At 35.3% G+C, this 21,081-nt stretch overlaps 1 protein-coding gene across 1 annotated transcript in view; it reads right to left on the bottom strand.

The window, feature by feature from the left end:
* LOC107284427 (dystrophin) overlaps positions 1-21,081 on the bottom strand; it is a gene marked incomplete at its 5' end in the record, with an annotated part of 141,066 nt that overhangs the window by 85,891 nt on the left and 34,094 nt on the right. The window contains one exon of the mRNA XM_015812483.1: positions 5,222-5,424. Within this exon, the coding sequence (XP_015667969.1) occupies positions 5,222-5,424 (203 nt within the window). The remainder of the gene's footprint in view (positions 1-5,221; positions 5,425-21,081) is intronic.

Here is a 21,081-nt window from a genome sequence, read left to right as displayed (position 1 = left end):
AACTGCTTCCCTTGAGGTGCAATACCATAATTTTCCATTTCTATAAGTATTAAAATTGCATCCCAAAGTCACAGCTGAGTCCATCACTGCCTCTTCTCTATATCCTTATAGACTGTTGAAGATCTTTAAACAAAGCGGAAGTTCCATTAAACAAAGCCATTTTCCAAACTTCTTTAATCCAAGCCTCGGAGAAAAAAAAAGGGGGGGGGGAAAAATCCAAAATCCAAATCCAAAATTCTCTCCATTAAAAGAAAAAAAATAATCACCAAAACTTTCCATAAACCCAAAGAAAAAATATGTCAAAGTTACAACCTTAAGCCAAGGGGTAACAATTTCCCTCTTCATTCAACGCTACAGGAAAGTGAAAGTTAAAAAGGAAAGTCAATCTCATCTATAAAAAAACGGCAAACCGCAGCCATTTTTTTTCCTCATTTCAACTTAACTTTAAAGATGATGTTAATAAATTGAGTTAAAGTCTTAGGTTACTCAAGTCCAGTTTCCCCTGGTCAGTTCCGTCTGGTTATTATTTACTCACAATTTCTATAGTTCACAGAAGTGGAGGCAACGACTGGCTTTGTTCCCCCCCAAAAAAGGGAACAAAGGCACTTGGTAGGCAGAGATTTCCCGGACTCCGGAGGAGTACCCAATTTCGCTCTCCCGAAATAAAGGGAGAGCTTTTGGGACTCTACTCCTATCCAGGAGTACTCACCTTGACCCCTTCTCCCGGGGCACAAGGTTCCAAGCCGCTGAACAGCTGCTGGCCGCTGTTCATGCTGGCTCTGACGCCTTCCCAAGAGGACGGCTCCGAAAAGAGCCGCCATCGGCGCGCCGTCCCACCGGAAGTCACGCTCAAGGTAGTTCTTAATGACATTGGCTATATGTTTGAGGCTGTTACCCTACTGCAGAATAAATTTGGGACCAAACACACACCTCCCTGATGGTGTGGCATGATGGATATGTATCTGCCTATATTTCTCAGCATTCAGGACACCATTGATCCTGATCAAATCTCCAACTCCATTTGCAGAAATCCAGCCCCAAACTTGTAAGGAACATCCACCAAGTCCTTTGGCAAACAAATTGCTTCCTGCTACAGCCAAATATTTCAAATTTTGACTCATTAGTTCAGGGCACCTACTGCTATTTTTCTGCATCCCAGTTCCTACCTTTTGAGCATAGTTGAGTTGCTTAGCCTTGTTTTCATGTTGAAGGTATGGCTTTTTGGGTGCAATTCTTCCATGAAGACCACTTCTGGCCAGATTTCTCTGGACAGTCGATGGGTGTACCTGAGTTCCACTGGTTTCTGCCAGTTCTGTGCTGATGACACTGCTGGACATCTTCCGATGTTGAAGGAAGTAAGCATGATGTGTCTTTCATCTGCTGCATTAAGTTTCCTTGGTTGACCTCTGCGTCTACAGTCCTAGTGTTACCTGTTTCTTCGTGCTTCTTCAAAAGAGCTTGGATAGCATATCTTGAAACTCCAGTCTGCTTTGAAATTTTTGCCTGGGAAAGACTTTGCTGATGCAGTATAACTACCATTTGTCTATTTCCTGTGCTCAGTTTTGCATGGTGTATGACCTGTGACATAAAACTGACTTCCACAACTTCACCTTAGTAGCAGAGTTGGCTTTCTTCACCCAATTTTAAGCCTCCTACACAGCTGTTTCTCTTTCAGATAATGATTGTGTTTCACCCTACATATGAAATTGATCATCATTAGTGCCTGCTTGGTATAATTGGTTAATCATACATCTACTCCTACAAAATTCCTGATTTTGTGCAAGTTTGCAAGTATAAGAATTGATGCTGTTTTGAAGGCAAAGGGTGGTCACACCAAATATTGATTTGATTTGGATTTCTCTTCTGTTCATTAATGTTCTATTTTGTTAATTGATAAAAATAATCTATTAACACTTGTATTTCTAAAAGCATTCTTAATTTATAGCGTTTTTGCACAACTGCCTAACACTTTTGCACAGTACTGTATATGATAATAGAATTATACAAAAATAATAATCAAATAAAGGTTTATTACACTGGCAAGAGATGTGCTTCCTTTCTCTTTTCTCCCATGTGCTCTTAAAGACATCACATTTTTCTCACATTACTTTCTTGCATTATTTTCTTGTCTTATTTGAAGCATAAAGGCCAATATTATAACTGTAACCAAATTCACACCATATGCTACTCTCTGAATGAGTGGGCAGAGATGAGAAAAAGGAGAGTGAAATATAATGTTTATAATAATATGAAAAGACAAAAATCAAGATAATTAAAAGAATCTTCAAAATAGGATTTTAAAAAATCTGAATATTAAAGCTTTTCCCTTGGTCATACTTTGGATTAAGAAAAACTTTAAAATGTTAGTGAAACTGCTATTGTAGTTCATAGTATTTATAATAACAATTACAATAATACAAAAAAATCTACTTTTATATACAATAACTAGAAAAAAATCAGAAAAGCTACTAAGCTGATTTTCAAAGATACAGAAAGGAATTTATAACTCTCAGCAATTAATTTTAGATATGATCCTTCCTGTTTTACATATTGCACCAGATGCAATTATTTATCAAATGGGAACAGGTATTAATCAGCAAAATATATCAAACAGCATTTCTGATTATGTTTGTGCCATATTTTAAAAATAATTTCATAGTAGCTGACATCAGGGAAAGATTAACATGTAAGCTTTACAAAACTGGATTATTTATAACTTTGTATACATTTTATAAAAGTATAAATAAGCTCTTCTTTCCTGTATAAAGTATTTGCTTTCTCTTCCTGCCAGCATAATAATTAGGTCATCTGTCTTTTCACCTTACATGGGAAGATGTTCTAGTTTTATTAATCAGTTTCTAGTAAGAGATTTAGAAATAATCTTGTTTTAAAAACAAACACCATTTTCTCGTATTTAAATTAGATTTTTTACAATACATTTATGCAATGAAGGTACTATTTTAGGAATTTAAATATTCATTTTACATAATGAATGCCATGTGCTTCAGAGATGTCCATATTTCAATGTGGAAAATGTGCAAAAATAATAAAATATTATATGTTAACACATAAAAAGTCATAACAATACCCATATTCGTATTCTGTCATCTATAAATTGGAGAGTATAAGAGAAAAAAAAAGCCATTCCATTTGGTAAAAACATAAAAAAATACATTTGGTTAGTTCCATAGATGAAAGAAACCTTCATGCAATAGATTCAACAGATCAGCTTGCCCTTAGAATTCATATGCTCTCATATGTTTTACACAAGGGGTAACTTTTAACATAAAAATCCCCAATCTAATCTCAGGTAGGAAGAACCCAACCAGAAACCAAGTAGGAAGAGTAAATATTAACAGTCATCATTTACAAAACATAAGCCTAAAACTTAAATCTTTAAGTATAAGCATTTATGCATAAGCATAAATGTAAATAGTTTTGTTTTTCTGGTCTTTATTAGAAAACCTGATTAAAGGGTTAATTGTTTCTCACAAGTATATTTGCACTTAGAAAACTAACTTTGTGCTTGTGGAAGCACACAGACAAACACACACTGTTATCCTTAACAGGAAGGGGAGTGAAGTGATAATAACTGAAACACAGTAATATTGGGAGAAAATTAACTATTGAAATCCTTATGGCAAATGTAAGATATTGCTAAAATAGTCACAATTTTCACATCAATTAAGGTAATGCAGTTGGCAGAAATGGCGAAATTGACCACTTTAATGAAAAAAAAAAGACTAACTTTGTTTCTTCTTGGAAACTACTTTTGAATTATTTGCTTGAAACTGAAAAAACCCTGAAATTTTAATCTTTGGATTTAATAACTAGAACTGTATCTGATTATAGAAGTATAGTATGCTGTGGTATACTCCAGTTCAAAGGCTTATTCTTGCATCTGTACCAAACAAAGTGGGAACTTACTCTTTTCTATAGCCCAGTGATGGCGAACCTTTTAGAGAGCGAGTGCCCAAACTAAAAACCAAAACCCACTTATGCATCGTCGGGTGCTGGGTGGGTGTGGCCCATTGGGTGGGTATGGCCCATTGGATGGGCGTGGCCCATTGGGTGGGCATGGCTGCGGTGGTAACAGCAGACTGGGTGGGACTTCAATCAGACAATTCCAACTTTGCAAGATCTTTTTTTTTCCGCGAGAAGTTGAAATTGACTGATTGATTGAACCTTTTTTTTTTGTACATGGCGGTGGAGGCCTAAAGCGAAAAGGTTTTATAAAACCCAGCTGAAGGCCTAGGACTGGGGCGACAGCATGCGTGCCCACAGAGAGGGCTCTGAGTGCCACCTCTGGCACCCGTGCCATAGGTTCGCCACCACTGCCATAACCTTTTCCCCTTTTCCTTTTGCACACCAAATTTTGCTTTTTCCCTCTTTCCATTTTAACTTTTTTCTTTGCATTTTAACTTTTTTTTGAAATTCAATAAAGTTGCTTTTTTAAAGCTCTAATTTAAATGTGCAATCTTCTTTTGTTCTACAGACATATAAATAGAGAGAACATTTTCAAACATTTTGCTCTGAATATTTTACACTAGACAAAATAATTGTTGCCTAACAAAACAAAAGAAAAAAAGTTAAAAAATAAAACAAAGCACCATATAATAAAAAATTGCTAGAATGTTAGGAAGTTGTATATCATGCAAACTGTAACTCTTATACTGAACAGCATTAAATTTAGAAGAATTCTTTTAAAATAAATTATTAAATTGTTTTATTAATTTTACAGTAGAGATATATAAATTCTATATTTTTTTCTGTTTTACAAAGATAAGTAGTATTATTTGCTAACAAAACACTTGTTAATGGTATGCTCTTTTTAAAAATGGGGGTTGAAAATATTTCTAATAATACAATTGTAACTTTAAAAAAAAGATATTCCAACATACAAAGGCAAAGAATCATTTGCATGCCTTATTTACTGTTCAACTTATATATAGTTTCTAAAGATAATTTGGCATGGAATCCAAACATAAGGAAAATTGTTCCATTAGAAACAATATGTAGACTGTGATAATTTTTTTTATTTATGCTTTTTGCAAATATTTAAACATTAGTGTGAAAAAGACAAATAAATCAGACTTCGATTTAAAACAGGTTTGCTAAAAAGATAATTCAAAAGATTTTATTTTTTTCACATTTAGAGACATGTTATTGTAGCTATTTGTATTAATACATAGAAAAAGCAGTGTGTAAATATTTTACATACCTTTTGTTTGATGATCATGTCATTGATTTCATCAACATCACCGACGGTAACTATCTGGGATTTTATCACTTGATCCAACAGAGAAAGCCAGTGATTGAGATCTGCCCATGCCTTATTGAAATCAGCCAGGGCTGGTACCTCTAGAAGCAAAGATGATGGCATTTCTTGTTTGGAGATGGTAGTTTCCTTGGTTACTAGAGTTTCTGTAACCACAGTAACAGTTTGGTTAAGAAGTTACTGACAAGGGCAAAGTGCGTTAATACATTTTTGTAATGGTAATTATTTTAGCATTATTATTTATTTCAACTGCTGTCATTAGCAGTGTAGTCAGCTTTTTTTGTTTTGTTTTAATAATTAATATGTATTTATGTGTATTTGGGCATAGTGATAGCCCTTCAAAATGGCTCTGAACTGGAGAGAAAGGAAGCAAAACTTAATTTGCAGATGAAACAATTGAGTTTTTCTATTTCTCCATAACCTTCTGACCTCCTGATATGTGGATTTTTTTTTTGCCATATCACCATGGAAAAGATTAGCTAGCTTCTGATTTCCAACTGACAAATAATCAATAACCTCTAGCACTATTTCCATGATGATGAACAGATTCAAGAGGGGCTGGAAACAAACTAAGAGCCCAACTACTTTCCCAAAGAGTAGCTATTTAGGTTCAGGTTTATTTTCAAGTATAAATGCAAATACAATGTTCGAATTGATCAGAGACTTATTTCATTGTATAAAAAGATGTTGTTTCACTTTACACTCAACAAACTGCAGATGTATTTATTTATCATATTTATAATAATAATAATAATAAAGTTGAAAGGGACCTTGGAGGTCATCGAGCCCAACCCTCTGCTCAGGCAAGAAACCCTATACCATTTCGGACAAATGGCTGTCCAGTCTCTTCTTAAAAACGTCCAATGTTGCAGCATTCACAGCTTCTGGAGGCAGGTTGTTCCACCGATTAATTGTTCTAACTGTCAGGAAATTTCTCCTTAGTTCCTAACATTTCTTCCCATGATTACAATAAGAATAATTTTCTAACTAGGAACTCAGGACTTTAGGGTTTCCTAAAAACAGTAACAATGACAACAACAGTATCGCATAAAAAGTAAAGATTCCTTAAATTTGGAATTATATCACATGGTTCTTTTATGGAAGATGACTATAATGGGTTATGGCATTATTGCTGTCTTTATCCTAAACTGTTACTATGCTTAGTTTTAGGCATAGTTTTAGTAGTTTACATTATAAGTAAACTAATACTACTATTTTTAAAACAGACATAAGAAATACATTTCTTTTTCAATTGAACATTTAATGTCATACTTCTTATCTATGCTTTCATTTAGAAATTATGGCTATAGGCATATTTGTATTTGGGAAAAAGAGACTCAGTAAAGTTACTACAAATTGATGACTAAATAGAGCATAAAAAACCAAAAATTAGCTTATCTCAATTCTAATTGAGAGCTTGACAAAGTGACAGAAGAGTTTCAACTAACATAACTTGGAATACATATGTCTAGTCTTGAAATATGCAAAGAACTCCATACATGTCATTGCAAATAACACTTATAGCACAGAGGATAATGTAGGTCAAATACTCCAAAGGTTGGTGGAGAAAAGAAATAAAACATTGGCATTTATTGCTCAATTGGGCATTGGAATGTTTCTGAATGAAAAAACATAAATGTGTGAAATTTCTAACCTTAATCCAATTGTCAGCAGGAAGAACATATTGCTAAGTCAAGGGAACACCACGGCTAAATCAAATCATAAATGAGCTACTGGCCTCAGATAACCTACAGTGCTTTTAGTCTATCCTGACATCAGCTGAGTCATATGCATTATCTTTGAGAACTAAAACACTTTTACACAAGAACTCCAATAGTCTCTCACCCATAAAACCAATGCACCCTTGAGTCAACAACGTACTACTCCAAGCTATGGTTTTGTGCTAATGCCAAAAAATTATTGCTACTGCTTACCAATATGTTATAATAATATATTCAATCACAATAGAATATAATCCAACCAGTGTCTTAAACTTTAAAAGAGCTGATTTTAACAAACTCAGAAAGAGACTAAGAAAAATTCTGTGAATCATCAGTGGGTCAGATGTGAGCCATCAGTGAGAGGCTGGTGATGGGTCTTGTGATGGGGAGACACAGACGTTGCACTAGTTTCATCTTATCATTACTACATACATATCCAAGGTAAACAGAAATAACCCTATTGCCCGGTTACTATAGTGTTGCCAGGTTAGCAGCACTCAAAATTCATCAGAAGATGACTTGAGGCTATAAAGGGCTCAACTTTATAAACTGCAGTTAATGAACATCCAAATTGTTCCTGAGAGAACAAAATCTCAAAATATTCAAGTAAAATAAAACCACATTAAAATTCATAATCAAATCAAATGAAAACTCAAAACAGAGCATTCCTTATGATTTATTCATTAATTCATTCATTCAAAGAACATATAGATTATACTTTTTCAACACTCAAATCTATGAAATTCAAAATCCTTACCAGATTTTCATTCAGATGCTGCAAATTGTGTAGAAGTATAATTGATAAATACTGCTTCCCCATGTAAAAATTAAAAAGGCCCTCAATTAATCATACAAAATAAATACAGAGTTTTAAAGATTTGGAAGTACAGTGGTACCTCAGTACTCATCATTAATTATTTTGGGAGGCGCAATAAGTAACAAAAACAACGAGTACTATTTTTTCCCCATACGGAATAATGTAGTGAGTCTGTCAGAACCCATATATTATTTTATTTTTTTAATAAAAAGTTTTATTGTTTTTTTCCATTTTTTTCCAGCTTAGGACACAATGTGGTGGTCAGGGTGTCAAATCATTCAAAGACAAAATCATATAAGTATAGCTCAAATTAATTATCAAAAGTTTCCTATTTTATATAATATTGCTTATTAAAATTAATACAGTTTTAGGTAAAGTTCAAACAAACAAAAATCATCAATCACATGCGATTATAATAATCTATATCCTGTTTTTAAGCTTTACTAATTACAGTTGTCATACTCCAATTACATTTTAGTAAACATATAGTTGGGATTTCAGAACCCATATATTATTAAGGGGGACTCTTTCTAATTCTATTTCTTCTATTACTCTGGGTTCTGTCATACTCCTAGAGGGGAGGGGGGAAGATGCTGCAGGCTGTCTCTTTGTTTTTCTCTATCGCTACACTGTATCCCTTTTGCTGTCTCTGCATCCTTGCTCTTTGAACTGTTTTAGAGTGCTGCAAAGGATGCCAGACTAGTTGAAAGACTACACATTAAGCAATGCAATGCATATTTAGATTGCGCTATTTATAAGGAGTGAAAGTCCAGAATGTATCCTGTAAGTAAGAAAAGCTCAAGGCAAACAAACAGAGTTTTGCAGTTAGTGCACACTGATTTAATTGGTCCTATGGCGCCCTCTCTAGGAGGGGCTAGATACGTACTAGTCTTAGTAGATGACTATACCAGATATGGGTTTTGCTATTTATTAAAGAGCAAAACAGAAGTTCTACAACAGTTCAAGCAATGGGTGAATTGTGTAGACTAGAGTGAAGATATGGCCATAAAGTATGCCAGCTGTAAACAGACAGGGGGAAAGAGTTCATGTCTGACAATTTCCAAAAATGGCTGAGGAACGTAGGCATAAGGCATAGACATACGAATCCGTACTCACCAGCAGAAAATGGAGTGGCTGAACGAAGGAATGGCATATTGCAAACCATGAAAGACTCATTGCTGGCAGATGCAGGGGAAGCCATGAAAACAGCCAACTATCTAGTAAACAGGGTATGGAGTGTTGCTATCGAAACTCCATATTACCTGTTATATGGAAGGAAACCTTCATTGGCTCACCTAAGGACATTTGGCAATTATGCCTGGTGCATATTCCCAAAAGTACCAGAAGGGACAGAAAAAGGCCAGGAAACTTAGGTTTGTTGGATATACCAAAGGGTATAGATTCACAGATGGAACAAAGAAGGTTGTGATTTCAAGGTCTGCTAGTTTTGCAGAACAAAACAATTGGGACAGGGTGCATGCTAACACCGAGGTATTCATGCCAACACGTAGTGCTATACAAAGCCCAATGAAGGAAGAACAGAATAGCAGGTCAGAAATAATAGGAATAGAAGAGGATAGACCTGAGGTAAAGAGAGAAGTGACAGCAACACAGGAACAGATGATACTGAGGAGGTCTGAACGTAGCAATAAATGTGTACCTCCTGATCGGTTCTCAGCAACTGGGGTTAGAGCGTATAGTGTAAGGTATGAACCCTGTAATTACCAAGAGATGTTATCATTGCCTAAAGTAGAACAGGATAAATGGAAGGAGGCTATGGACAGAGAAATGGAGTATGTGAATGTGCATCAGGTGTTTACCCTTATGAGATTAACAGAAGGACAAAAGGCCGTGAGGTGTAAATGGGTATATAAAAAGAAGGTTTTACACAATAATGAGTTGCAGTATAAGGCATGGTTAGTTGTGCAAGGATTTACACAGAGAAAAAATGTTCATTATGATGAAGTGTTTGCACCAACAGTAAGAGGTGAGACCATAAGGCTAGCATTGGCTTTAGCAGCTGCACACAGTTATACCATATATCATTTCGATATTACCACTGCACACACACACACACACACACACACACACACACACATATATATATATATATATATATATATATATATATATTCAAAATTTGGAATGCTAACAAAGAATTAAGGGAGTGCTGAGATAGCTATTTCTAACCTTATTTGGTTATCATCTCCAGATTATGAAATTAAGCACCCTGGATATGTATATAAATTGAATAAAGCCATATATGGGTTAAAACAGTCAGCAAGAAACTGGAATCAGTGTTTAGATGCTGCTCTCAAAGAGTTAGGTTTTAGAAGCAGCAAGGCAGATCCGTGTTTGTACACTGCACAGTATAAGGGTGCAGAGTGTTTCCTGTTAGCTTATGTTGATGACTTGTGTTTTATTACTAAGAATCGCTCCCAGGTTGACTCCTTTGTCAAGCAACTTGAAAGGAAGTTCTAATTTAAAAACCTAGGAAAAATAAAGAATTATCTAGGTGTGGAGATAAGAAAACCAAAACAGGGAGGATATGTGTTAAGCCAAACAAGGAAAATATAGCCGATATGTTGACTAAGCCTTTAAATGCAGGCAAGCATCAAGAGCAGGGGTAGTCAACCTTGGCTCTTTTATGGCTTGTGGACTTCAACTCCCAGAATTCCTGAGCCAGCATGGCTCAACTTGGAAACCTCTCCCTTTTTCCTCAGCATGGCTGGCTCAGGAATTCTGGGAGTTGAAGTCCACGAGTCATAAAAGAGCCAAGGTTGACTACCCCTGATCAAGAGTATGTAAAAGCATTTGGGTTAACAGCTGTTTAGCTTTAAATGGGAGGAGTGTCAAGGTATTGATTTAACAGCTAACCAGCTTATGTAATGTAAGATGTAAGATATAATAATGGGAATGATTCAGCAGGATCTGTGTCTCTTTAAGAACCTTTGTATAAAGGGAAGGCTCTGCTGATGTATTCTCTCTCTTCCATTTCCTGCTGTAACTGTGGTTTGTTGGATCCTGCTGTATTAGCACACGTATGTATATTGTTCCTGGTGTATGATATTGTAGATAGTGTAAAATAAACCACCATTTACTACAGACCATTGTTTACTGTGTTTATTCCTGGGTTATCTCACGCAATAAGACTGTGTACGCTCTGACAAGGAAATATGTGTAGGGAGGGAGGGACACTGCCTATTTTTGTATCTAGCTAGTGTTGAGACTTCGGATGCATTTTAAAATAACAAATATGCATGGAACAAATATATTTACATACTTACCTCTACATATTTAAACCAAAATTCAAAGTGCCAAACCAACCTCCATAGTCTTGGTTGATTGCATTGATTTGATGAACTGATGATGAATATTTGAGTACATGTGCATGAACTATATGCATGTTTTGTTTTGTTTTGTTGATGTTAGCTTTAATGAATATTTAGAAATGCAAAGACCTACATTATTATTGCTTATTGCAGTGAGCTTGTATTAGTACATTCAGAGCATGCTCTTATATATTGCTGTTATTGACTTTTCAATAACATTTAAATGTTGATTTTGTTTTTAAAGCAAAATAATGTACTTGGAGGAAGGCTGCTGTTTTACTATTAATACGATTCATGTAAGAATTGCAATCCTTTTTTATGCATTCATTCTACAAACAAAAGGGACATATAGATCCAGCAAATAACAATATATGTACTTGCTTGTTTGCTGGTATAGTACCTTTCAAACAAGAGGTGCCAACTAAACAAAAGAAAACCAAAAAGTCTGTAATCTTGCTAGGAACTGAAAGAAAAAACATTTAATTTTGGATTTTGACAATTAGATTATGATGATAGAAGTACTGTGTATTATTGTTGATTTTAGAGTAAGATGCTAATGTATTTTATATTTGTATCTTTACTGAAGAATGTTGGAAATTATTATTTTCCCCCTTTTTCCTCTTTTTCTATTTTCTTTGCACTCTTGACTTTTTTCCTTAACATTTCTTTTTCCCAACCCTCTTTTTTTTGCATTCTTGTACTTTATACTTTGCTGAAATTTAATAAAATATTTTTTAAAAAAGAAAAAGAATCAGTGGCCATATAGCTTTTAGCTACGTTCTTGGAAGACTTGCTAGTCTTTTTGTACCTTTAGAAGTTGCTAGACAACCAATACAATTATAAACAGTATGAGGATGGATAAAAATTTGGATTGCTAACAAAGAATTAAGGGAGAACTGGAATAGCCATTTTGAATTTTTTAGTTCTTTTCAACCAGACATACCCTTCTGAGATTCGAACCTGGGCTGTCTGCATGTTAGGCAGATGTATTAACCTCTAGACCACAGGCTCTTTCTCACTTTGTCAGCTATGAGACAGGGGAGAAGAATTATCTTTGAGTTTGGTGCACCCTGTCGGCCCAAATATGGGAGGAAAAAAAAGATTCCTTTCTCCCATATTTGGGCCGACAGGGTGCACCAAACTCAAAGATAATTCTTCTCCCCTGTCTCATAGCTGACAAAGTGAGAAAGAGCCTGTGGTCTAGAGGTTAATACATCTGTCTAACATGCAGACTGTCATGTGTCTGATTAACGAAACACTTAAAAGGACTTTCAGGCATATTTACACCTAAAAGCATTTATTAAGGTTACAGAGATGTCAGTACAGCATGGTGGAAATGCTTAGGTCTGGCTTCTCTTCCGTTACGCATACATTCCAAGCATTTTTCCCTGCCTCTATTTTGGGGTCATGGTTCACATCTTCCAATTAACTTGGAAGATGTGATTTACTTCCGGTTTGGGCTATCCTTATTCTCCTCCCTTTTCCCTGTTGCCTGGTTTAACTATAAAAATACCAGACAGTTCTGCATATTGTCAAAGCAAGAATATACAGTATTTGCAGCATTGACACAGACAGCCCAGGTTCGAATCTCAGAAGGGTAAGTCTGGTTGAAAAGAACTAAAAAGTTCGAAATGGCTATTCCAATTCTCCCTTAATTCTTTGTTAGCAATCCAAATTTTGAAAAACACATATGATGTCGCAGTTGCGACTGCTAAGCCTGTGGATGGCTCTAGTTTGAGCTGATACAGGCAAAAAGATTCTTTTCTCCCATATTTGGGCCGACAGGGTGCACCAAACTCAAAGATTATATATATATATATGTAGGTCTTTGGTTATTCGGGTTTTCTCCTGCGTAAAATTGGAATTTTTAAAATTCCAATTTTACGCGGGAGAAAACCCGAATAACCAAAGACCTACATACAAACACCCGCGAAAACCTCAGAAAACATACATATATATATACAATATATATATACAATATATATATATTTCCACTGTCCATCCTCATACTGTCCATACTGAGGACCCCTTCTGTAGGATATATACATGTGGTAGCTCTGATCTTGTGTCACTTATCACCTACAAAAGTTGATTGCTGCAAGATTAATTTTCCACTAATAACTTGTTTTGCAATTTGGGGACCATGAAAAATCAAGCATTTCAATAATTTGGACAGTTTCCATTGATTTATGTCATTGACTGCAGGCACCATTCTATATATAAAGATGGTGATAGGGAGGAAAGAAAAGATAGACATTTCTTCCCTTCCCATAGGGTATGCAGTGTAACTTGCACATTTGAATTGTGCCTGGAGAGGCATTCTGTATCTGATGCTATTCAATAAAAGCATTTAATTTAAAAAATAACATTAATACCAAACTGTGGGTTGAAGTCTGAGATAGGTAGGAGTTTAGAATATTCAAATATCACATAATAACAAAATATTACATTACTCAGAAATATGGGGTTGTCTAAAGAAACAATGAAGCAAGGCAGATTGCTTTCATTCATTTAATTTTTAACCTGCCTTTTATATATGATATTTGTCATGCTGGCAGATGTTCAAGCAGACTTGTGTTTTGTATTCCCTCTGTACAGTGTTATTTGCTATAGAAGGAAAGATAATGTGTGAAAAATACAATCAGCTCATGAGACAGCTTTGGTAAAATCACTAGTCTACAGCCTTGTGCCCTAAACAATTCCAGTGCTGCAAAAGATGAGCTGTAGGAAGGCCATAGGGCTGAGTTTCTGAATATGAGCACTTCCTTGGGCATTAGAAACATGAGCATCAGCTTAGCCTTAGAAGAAGAGGCAGGTTCTGGGAACTTTATTTTAAGAGATAATTGGGAGTAACAGTTGACCAGGCAAGAATATGGATAAAATCAAGAAACAACTGGCTCTTATCAAAAACTGTGAGAAACATAAAACAGTGCTTCTTGAAAGCCATGAATAAGATGGGAGGAAAAATAAAATTCTATCCAAGACTTTAAAAGTTGGAATAACTGACCTGGTGCTTCCGAATTTTGGGGAAGTTTGGCCAAGTTAGAACCTGCCAAAGAGAGCTTGACATTTAAAAGGAAGTGACAGAGGTAAAGATAATTGCTGGAAATAAGGTCCTTTTAGCCTGCTTTATCATCTCATACAAGCCTCTGGTACCGACTTTTAACCATTGCCTGGGATCACAACCATTTTTCTTTCCTGACTTTTTGTACTGACAAACTATTTAAATACAGTAGCTCCAGTCTGACAATAGGCTAGATATTTGGTCCTTGTCTTCAGCTCGAGTATCCGAATAAAGTCCAGAGTTACTTTCATTTCTGAAAAACTTACTGGTTTATGGATGAAACCTCGAGCCAGGATTTTATCTAAAAATCCTCTATGCTCTTCCATTTCGTTTGGTCTCATAGCATACATTTTTGGTTTACGAAATTTGTCCCCTGGAATTATCTCAATGGCACAGTCCAATGGCCGAAGAGGGGGGAGAATATCCAATTCCTTTTCATTAAATACTTCCATTAAATCTCTGTATTCAGCAGGTACTGTGTGCTCTAACTGCTGTGTTGCTTTTTGTGTATTTCCTTCTCTCACTTTTGCTTTCTTAACCATTGGCAAGCAGCTACTAGCTGGTGCCTCCTGTGGCTTTTGTTGATTGACTGCTCTGTTCCTTAATTGTCACTTGTTATTCCAATCTCTAAGGTGATTTCTTTTCTTTAGCCAGGCTAACCCTAAAATCATCCCTTCAGTCATTCCAGGGGCTACAATAAAACAAATGATTTCAGTATGCTTGCCCAACTTTATAGTCATTGATTCGGTGAAGTAATTTGAAGGTCCTCCCCCGTAAAAGATCCATCTAACTGCTTAAACCCCATGGCTTGTCTTAACTTTCTAAACTGCAGTCCAATTTTTTTTACTGTGGGCAAGCTGATAACGCAGCCTGAGTCCAATAGGTAAGGGTAGCCTTTACTCCTGAAGAAGGTACAAACAGTTCTACTTTGGTTGTCATTGGAGAAATAGGACTACTTACCATAGGGTCATCCTCCCCTTCACTATCACTCTCATAGAAGACCAGTCTAAGCTTCTCAGAGGTCGGAGTTCTCTCCCCATCACCAGAGGTTGGAAAGGCCTCAATGACTTGTTGAGCCACTTCAGTTCTTTCCTTGGTTTTTGATTTTGGCTTCTTTGGCCTTGGCTTGATTGCAATGAGCTGCCATTGGATGTGACTGATACTGACTGATGAAGTATGTTTAGGCTGAGTTAACTTTATCAATGACATTTAAATTTTATTTATCTATCAATCATCTCTATCTATCTATCTATCTATCTATCTATCTATCTATCTATCTATCTATCTATCTATCTATCTATCTATCTATCATCTATCTCTGTCATCTCACATTTAGAATTGCCCCTTTCCTCACATAAGGATGTTGGCCAGTTTAAAATGTTAAAAATTTATATCAGAAGTATGTGTCTTGATAATAGAATTTGTAAGAAAGATCCTGTACAGTAATTTTGAGATAGTAGTGGGCTGAAATCTCAAAATGAATTTGAAAAATGAAGTGGCTGCAAAAATGGCAAACAGCTCTATATTTACAGAGATACATTTTTCTAATTACATGTAATAACAATTCTATTAACTTCCATCTTGAGTGCTATTCCCATTCTAAGAATCACACTTTAAGAAGGGATTCAGAAGTCCTTTTCTAAAGGACAACTAAGATGATCTGGGGATTAGAAATAAAATTCTATGACTGAAGAAACTGATAAAAGTTTTACTTGAAAAGAGACTGAGGGAGAACATGACAGCATTTTTTCAAATTTATTAAAGGATAAGGACTATATATTCCACAGTGCAAGAAATGGAACAATGGATTTAAGTTACAGAAAGGTAGATTCCAACTGAGTATAGGAGATGCCTCAGTAACTATTCTTGTTTCATCCCCAGTCCATTATGGAGACAGTTTACTTTGTCTTTGGTTCCAGTTTTAAACCTGTGTTTTTCCAGCACAAATCCAGCTACACTGTATGAACAATTGATTGTCATTGATTTAGAGCTGCAAATAGACTTTCCAGTTCTATCAAGAAGCACTTTCTGATTTTTACAGATGCATACTCCTGAAAAATGTCCAACTCATCTTTTACAAAGTGCAGTTCAGGCTTTATATAGGCTTTTTATATACACATATAGGACTTTTACTTCATATTTCTCTGACTATTTTAGAATGCTGCTCCATACAGCCATTTGCTAACAGTGCCATTCCCTAACAAAGCTTTTTGATTGGTCCCTTGTACAGCTGATAGGTTGTATACTGTATTTAGGAGCAAGGTGCTGGGTAAACAGGAAGGGAGTTCTATTAATGCATTGTATGAACATATCTTCCTACTTCAGCTCATTTTTGTCAACCGTACGCAATATTTTCAGTAACTTTTAGTACATGAGAATAGAGCTTTGCGAGAAGAACACAAGACATGCATTTAAACAAACAACTCTGTTTTTTTTAAATAGAACACCTCTAGAGGTATGTTCAGAAACAGCTGAAAGGAAATGTCACTAGTACTCTCAGTTGGGAATATGGCTAAATCCTCTTTTCCAGGCATCCACTCACATTTGCTCCACATCACTCCATAACACATTAATGATGAAACTAGTTATTGCTTTTCCTGATAAATGATACTTGATGGTAGGGAAATAAAGTCAGAGGATTAATCAATCATTTTCCTTTAATTGATCAGTGTTCTTACTCAGACAAATTAAAGCTCAGCTGTTGAGGTAGCATAATTTGTATCAGTAAACAAATCATGTAAATTTCCCTCTTGACTCAGAGTGTAAAAATATATGTTGATGCGGTTATAAGGAAGCACCATGAGTATTAAATAAAAGCTTCCTAACAGTAACAGCAGTTAGACTGTCATACATTAGGGAATCTTTGAATTCAAGCAAATTTTTAATGGCTTAAATTTCTTTTCAATTTTTTAGATCTTATGATTCTATTCACTTCACTGATGCATTAAAATATTCTACCATCAGACAGGATGGGAGACAAGATGGCCTAATAATGCTGGAGATGGTTCCTGCTCTAGCAGTTCGAGTCCTAGCACTGCTTGACAGGGTGAGCTCCTGTCACTCAGCTAAGCTTCTGTCAACTTAACAGTTCAAAAGTATGTTCTATGTGAGTAGATAAATAGGTATTATTTCAGTGGGGAGACAAGTTGGCACTCTATGCAGGCAGTCAGATTCCTGCCGGCTTCTGAACCCTCCAATTTGTTGCTCTGGGAAAGAAAGGGGGCCTAGGATGATGGTGCAAGAAGAGCCACTTGTTTTTCTTTCTGGTGCAAAGCCACCTTGCCCTCCTGTGGTGCATCTTGGGAAGCACACAAGGGTGTCCTACAACACAGCTGGTTAATTGGCAGCCAAACTATTAGCATTGTGGCCACCTGGATAGACAGAACACCAAAAATCTATCATGGAAAATTGAATCACTGAAATGATTTATTAAACTAGTATTCACCTAGTTTTAAAACATATTGTCAGTTTTTAGCCAGTCTCTATTCATTATTTTTCAATATTAGTGTTGGTGTACATACTCTGAATGACCTCCGGAGCATCCTCATACAGAGACTAAGCTTTCTTATGTAGAGTATATTAAAACTGAATTTTTCTGATCTGAATTCCAAAAGAGTAGCTGTATTAACTTGAATTATTTTTCTTTTTATTGAATGAGAGATTGAGTTGAAAATGTTTCCTGCAATGTGATTCTGACCTTCAAAAACTACATTTATTTATTGAATAGATTTCATTACATAAGAAATCAGTCTTTGAATGGAACAACCTAAAAAGCTTTCTCCTAGTATTTTCATTTGCTCAGATGGAGTCAAATTAAACCATTATCAGGCCTGTTCAATATAGAATAAACTTTCTAGCACTAGGGCCATTAAGAATCACTATCAACATTAGCTGAAATTTGAATGCTGGACATATATTTAAACATTAATAAAACTGGACATTCTAGTAGCATTGTTGTTTTATACAGATCATAAAATATACACAAGCATATACATTTATAAATAATATTTTATAAGTCCTTAGTTGCTGGTAATTTCCTATATTAACTGTCTCTGAAATATTAAATAAACATAATGTAATTTGTTCATTTAAAGAGTTTGAAAGGAGGGTTGTCATAAATCCTTATTGTAGGATTCTGACAAACAAATTATTGATGACAACAAACTGATGACAACAAATGATCATATAGAACTTTGTGGAATCCCAGGAGATATTGCAGACTACACAGAGAGCTTTCTGATATTTATGCAGGAAAAAAATGCTCAGGCTCAGGTGAATATAAACTGTCAAGTATTTTTTTCCTTAAACCTGATACTGTTATTACAAATAGGTTATGATAAACTGCTTGAGGATAATATCTATGATGATTGGATACACTGTGCTCTGGTACAGATTTACCATTTGCATATTCATTTTTCTGCTCTGAATAAATTATCTCAGAAATATTGCTAAGCCCTGACCATCGCGGATTTTGAAAATTTGCATATGATTGAGGATAGTAAGGAAATTATATGTGACCAAAACAAATACAAGCATAACTCAGGTGAAGACTGTATAAAATTTATTCACACCCTCTTACCGAACCTTTTTTCACTTGATTTATTTTAAAAACCATATTTTTATTTTATTAGAAACTGATAGCAATTAAGGAGTAGATTTGCATACAAAATATTTGTGATTAGTGCAAGGCATGTACTTTTATTTTTGAGATAGCAATAATAAGTTGTCTAAATCAGATGAAAAAAGTTGCAAATTTAGTCCACGTAAGGAAATATCAATGGCGTGAGATTTAGAAAAGCTGGCAGAGGTCTATCTGTATTCAAGAAATCAGTAACTAAATATATTACATTCTTAGACATTTAAGTCCAAATTCTTTGACAGTGTTTCCAAATATGCATAGCAAAGTGAAGATACTCATTTATAAATTAAGGATTATATGACAGAAATAATATCTCAATGAACTTGCAAAATATTTTATCACATTGGAATAATATCACATTTACTACATAAGGATGTAATGCTTAAATGTATTTTTAACACCAGAAAAAAGCCAAATCATTAAGCAAGAAAATGGTAAGAGAACACCTGTCTGATCTTGATAAATATAAATCACCAGGACCTGATGGATTACATTCCAGAGTACTGAAGGAGTTGGCAGATATTATCTCAGAACCATTGTACCATATCTTTAAAAAATCCTGAGCACCGGGGAACTACCGGAGGATTGGAAAAGAGCTGATGTGATTTCCATCTTTAAAAAAGGAAAAAAGAACAGACCCAGGAAACTACAGACTAATCAACCTAATATCAATACCTGGGAAGATACTGGAAAAAATAATCAAAAACCAGATCTGTGAACATCTAGAAACAAATAAAGTTATAACTAAAAGTCAGCACAAGTTTGTTAAAAACAGATCATGCCAAACCAATCTTATTTCATTCTTTGACAAAGTGACTAAATTAGTAGATCAGCGAAATGGTGTGGACATAGTATACTTAGACTTCAGTAAGGCATTTGACAAATTAGAACACAATCTACTTCTTGGTAAACTACAAAAATGTGGGATAGACAGCATTACCACAAGATGGATTATAACTGGCTAACAAACCATACTCAATGAGTAGTCCTTAATGGTACTACATCTACATGGAGGGAAGTAAGCAGTGGGGTACCTCAAAGTTCCCTCTTAAGCCCAGTACTCTTCAATATCTTCATAAATGACTTAGACAAGGGAATAGGAGAGGAACTAATCAAATTTGCAGATGACAGTAAGCTGGCAGGAATCGCCAACACCCTAGAAGACAAAGGTCAGGATCCAAAAAGATCTTGACAGACTTGAACAATGGGCCCTATCCAACAACATGAAATTTAATGTGGAGAAAAGCAAGGTTTTACACCTAGGCAGGAAAAACCAAAGATACAAATATACATTAGCTAAAATCTGGCTCAAAAACAGTAAGTGTGAGAGGGATCTTGGAGTGCTAGTGGACGATCACTTAAACATGAGGTAGCAGAGTGTGGCAGCTGCCTAAAAAGCTAATACAATCTTTGGTTGTAAAAACAGAGGCATAGTATCAAAATCATCTGAAGTATTAGTAATATGAAGTATTTATAAATATGAATACTTAGTAAGACCACATTTGGAATATTCCATGCAGTTTTGGTCACCACATTCCAAAAAGATGTTGAGACTTTGGAAAAAGTTGCAAAGAGCAACTAAGATGATTAAAGGCCTGGAGACAAAAACATATGAAGAACAGTTGCAGGATTTGGCCGTAGCTTATCTAGAGAAAAGAACGACTAGGGGTGACATGATAGCAGTATTCCAGTATTTGAAGGGCTGCCACAAAAAAGAGGGGATCAACTTATTTTCCAAAGCACCAGAAGGCGACACAAGAAAAAATGGATGGAAACTAATTAAGGGGAGAAGCAATATGGAATTAAGGAGAAACTTCCTAACAGTGAGAACAATTGACCAGTGGAACTACTTGCCTTCAGAAGTTGTAGGTGTTTCATCACTGGAGGTTTTTAAGAAAAGACTGCACAACTACCTGTCTGAAATCATATAGGGTCTCCTGCTTGAGCAGGGAGTTGGACTAGATCTCTAAGGTCCCTTCCAGCTATATTCTGATTGTTTACTATAGCTTAAATAAATTATAAAATGGAATATAATTAAGTTGTGATTTTGCCATAGAATCATATTAAATTCTATGTAATTTACAGATAATTTCCCATTGTTTACCTTTCTAATCAATATTCAGCTAAATCTACCCTTAAATTGAAGTGGTATCAGTTGTACAAATATACCAATAGCCCATTATTTTTCTAAAGGCATACCTGTACAGCAGAACAACTAATAATAGTGTAG

This window comes from Protobothrops mucrosquamatus, unplaced genomic scaffold (genome assembly GCF_001527695.2).
Source record: "Protobothrops mucrosquamatus isolate PMUCROS unplaced genomic scaffold, P.Mucros_1.0 scaffold88, whole genome shotgun sequence".
Classification (NCBI taxonomy): domain Eukaryota; kingdom Metazoa; phylum Chordata; class Lepidosauria; order Squamata; family Viperidae; genus Protobothrops; species Protobothrops mucrosquamatus.
Note: the sequence above shows the minus strand (reverse complement) of the source record. Positions and strands in the feature narration are given on the sequence as shown.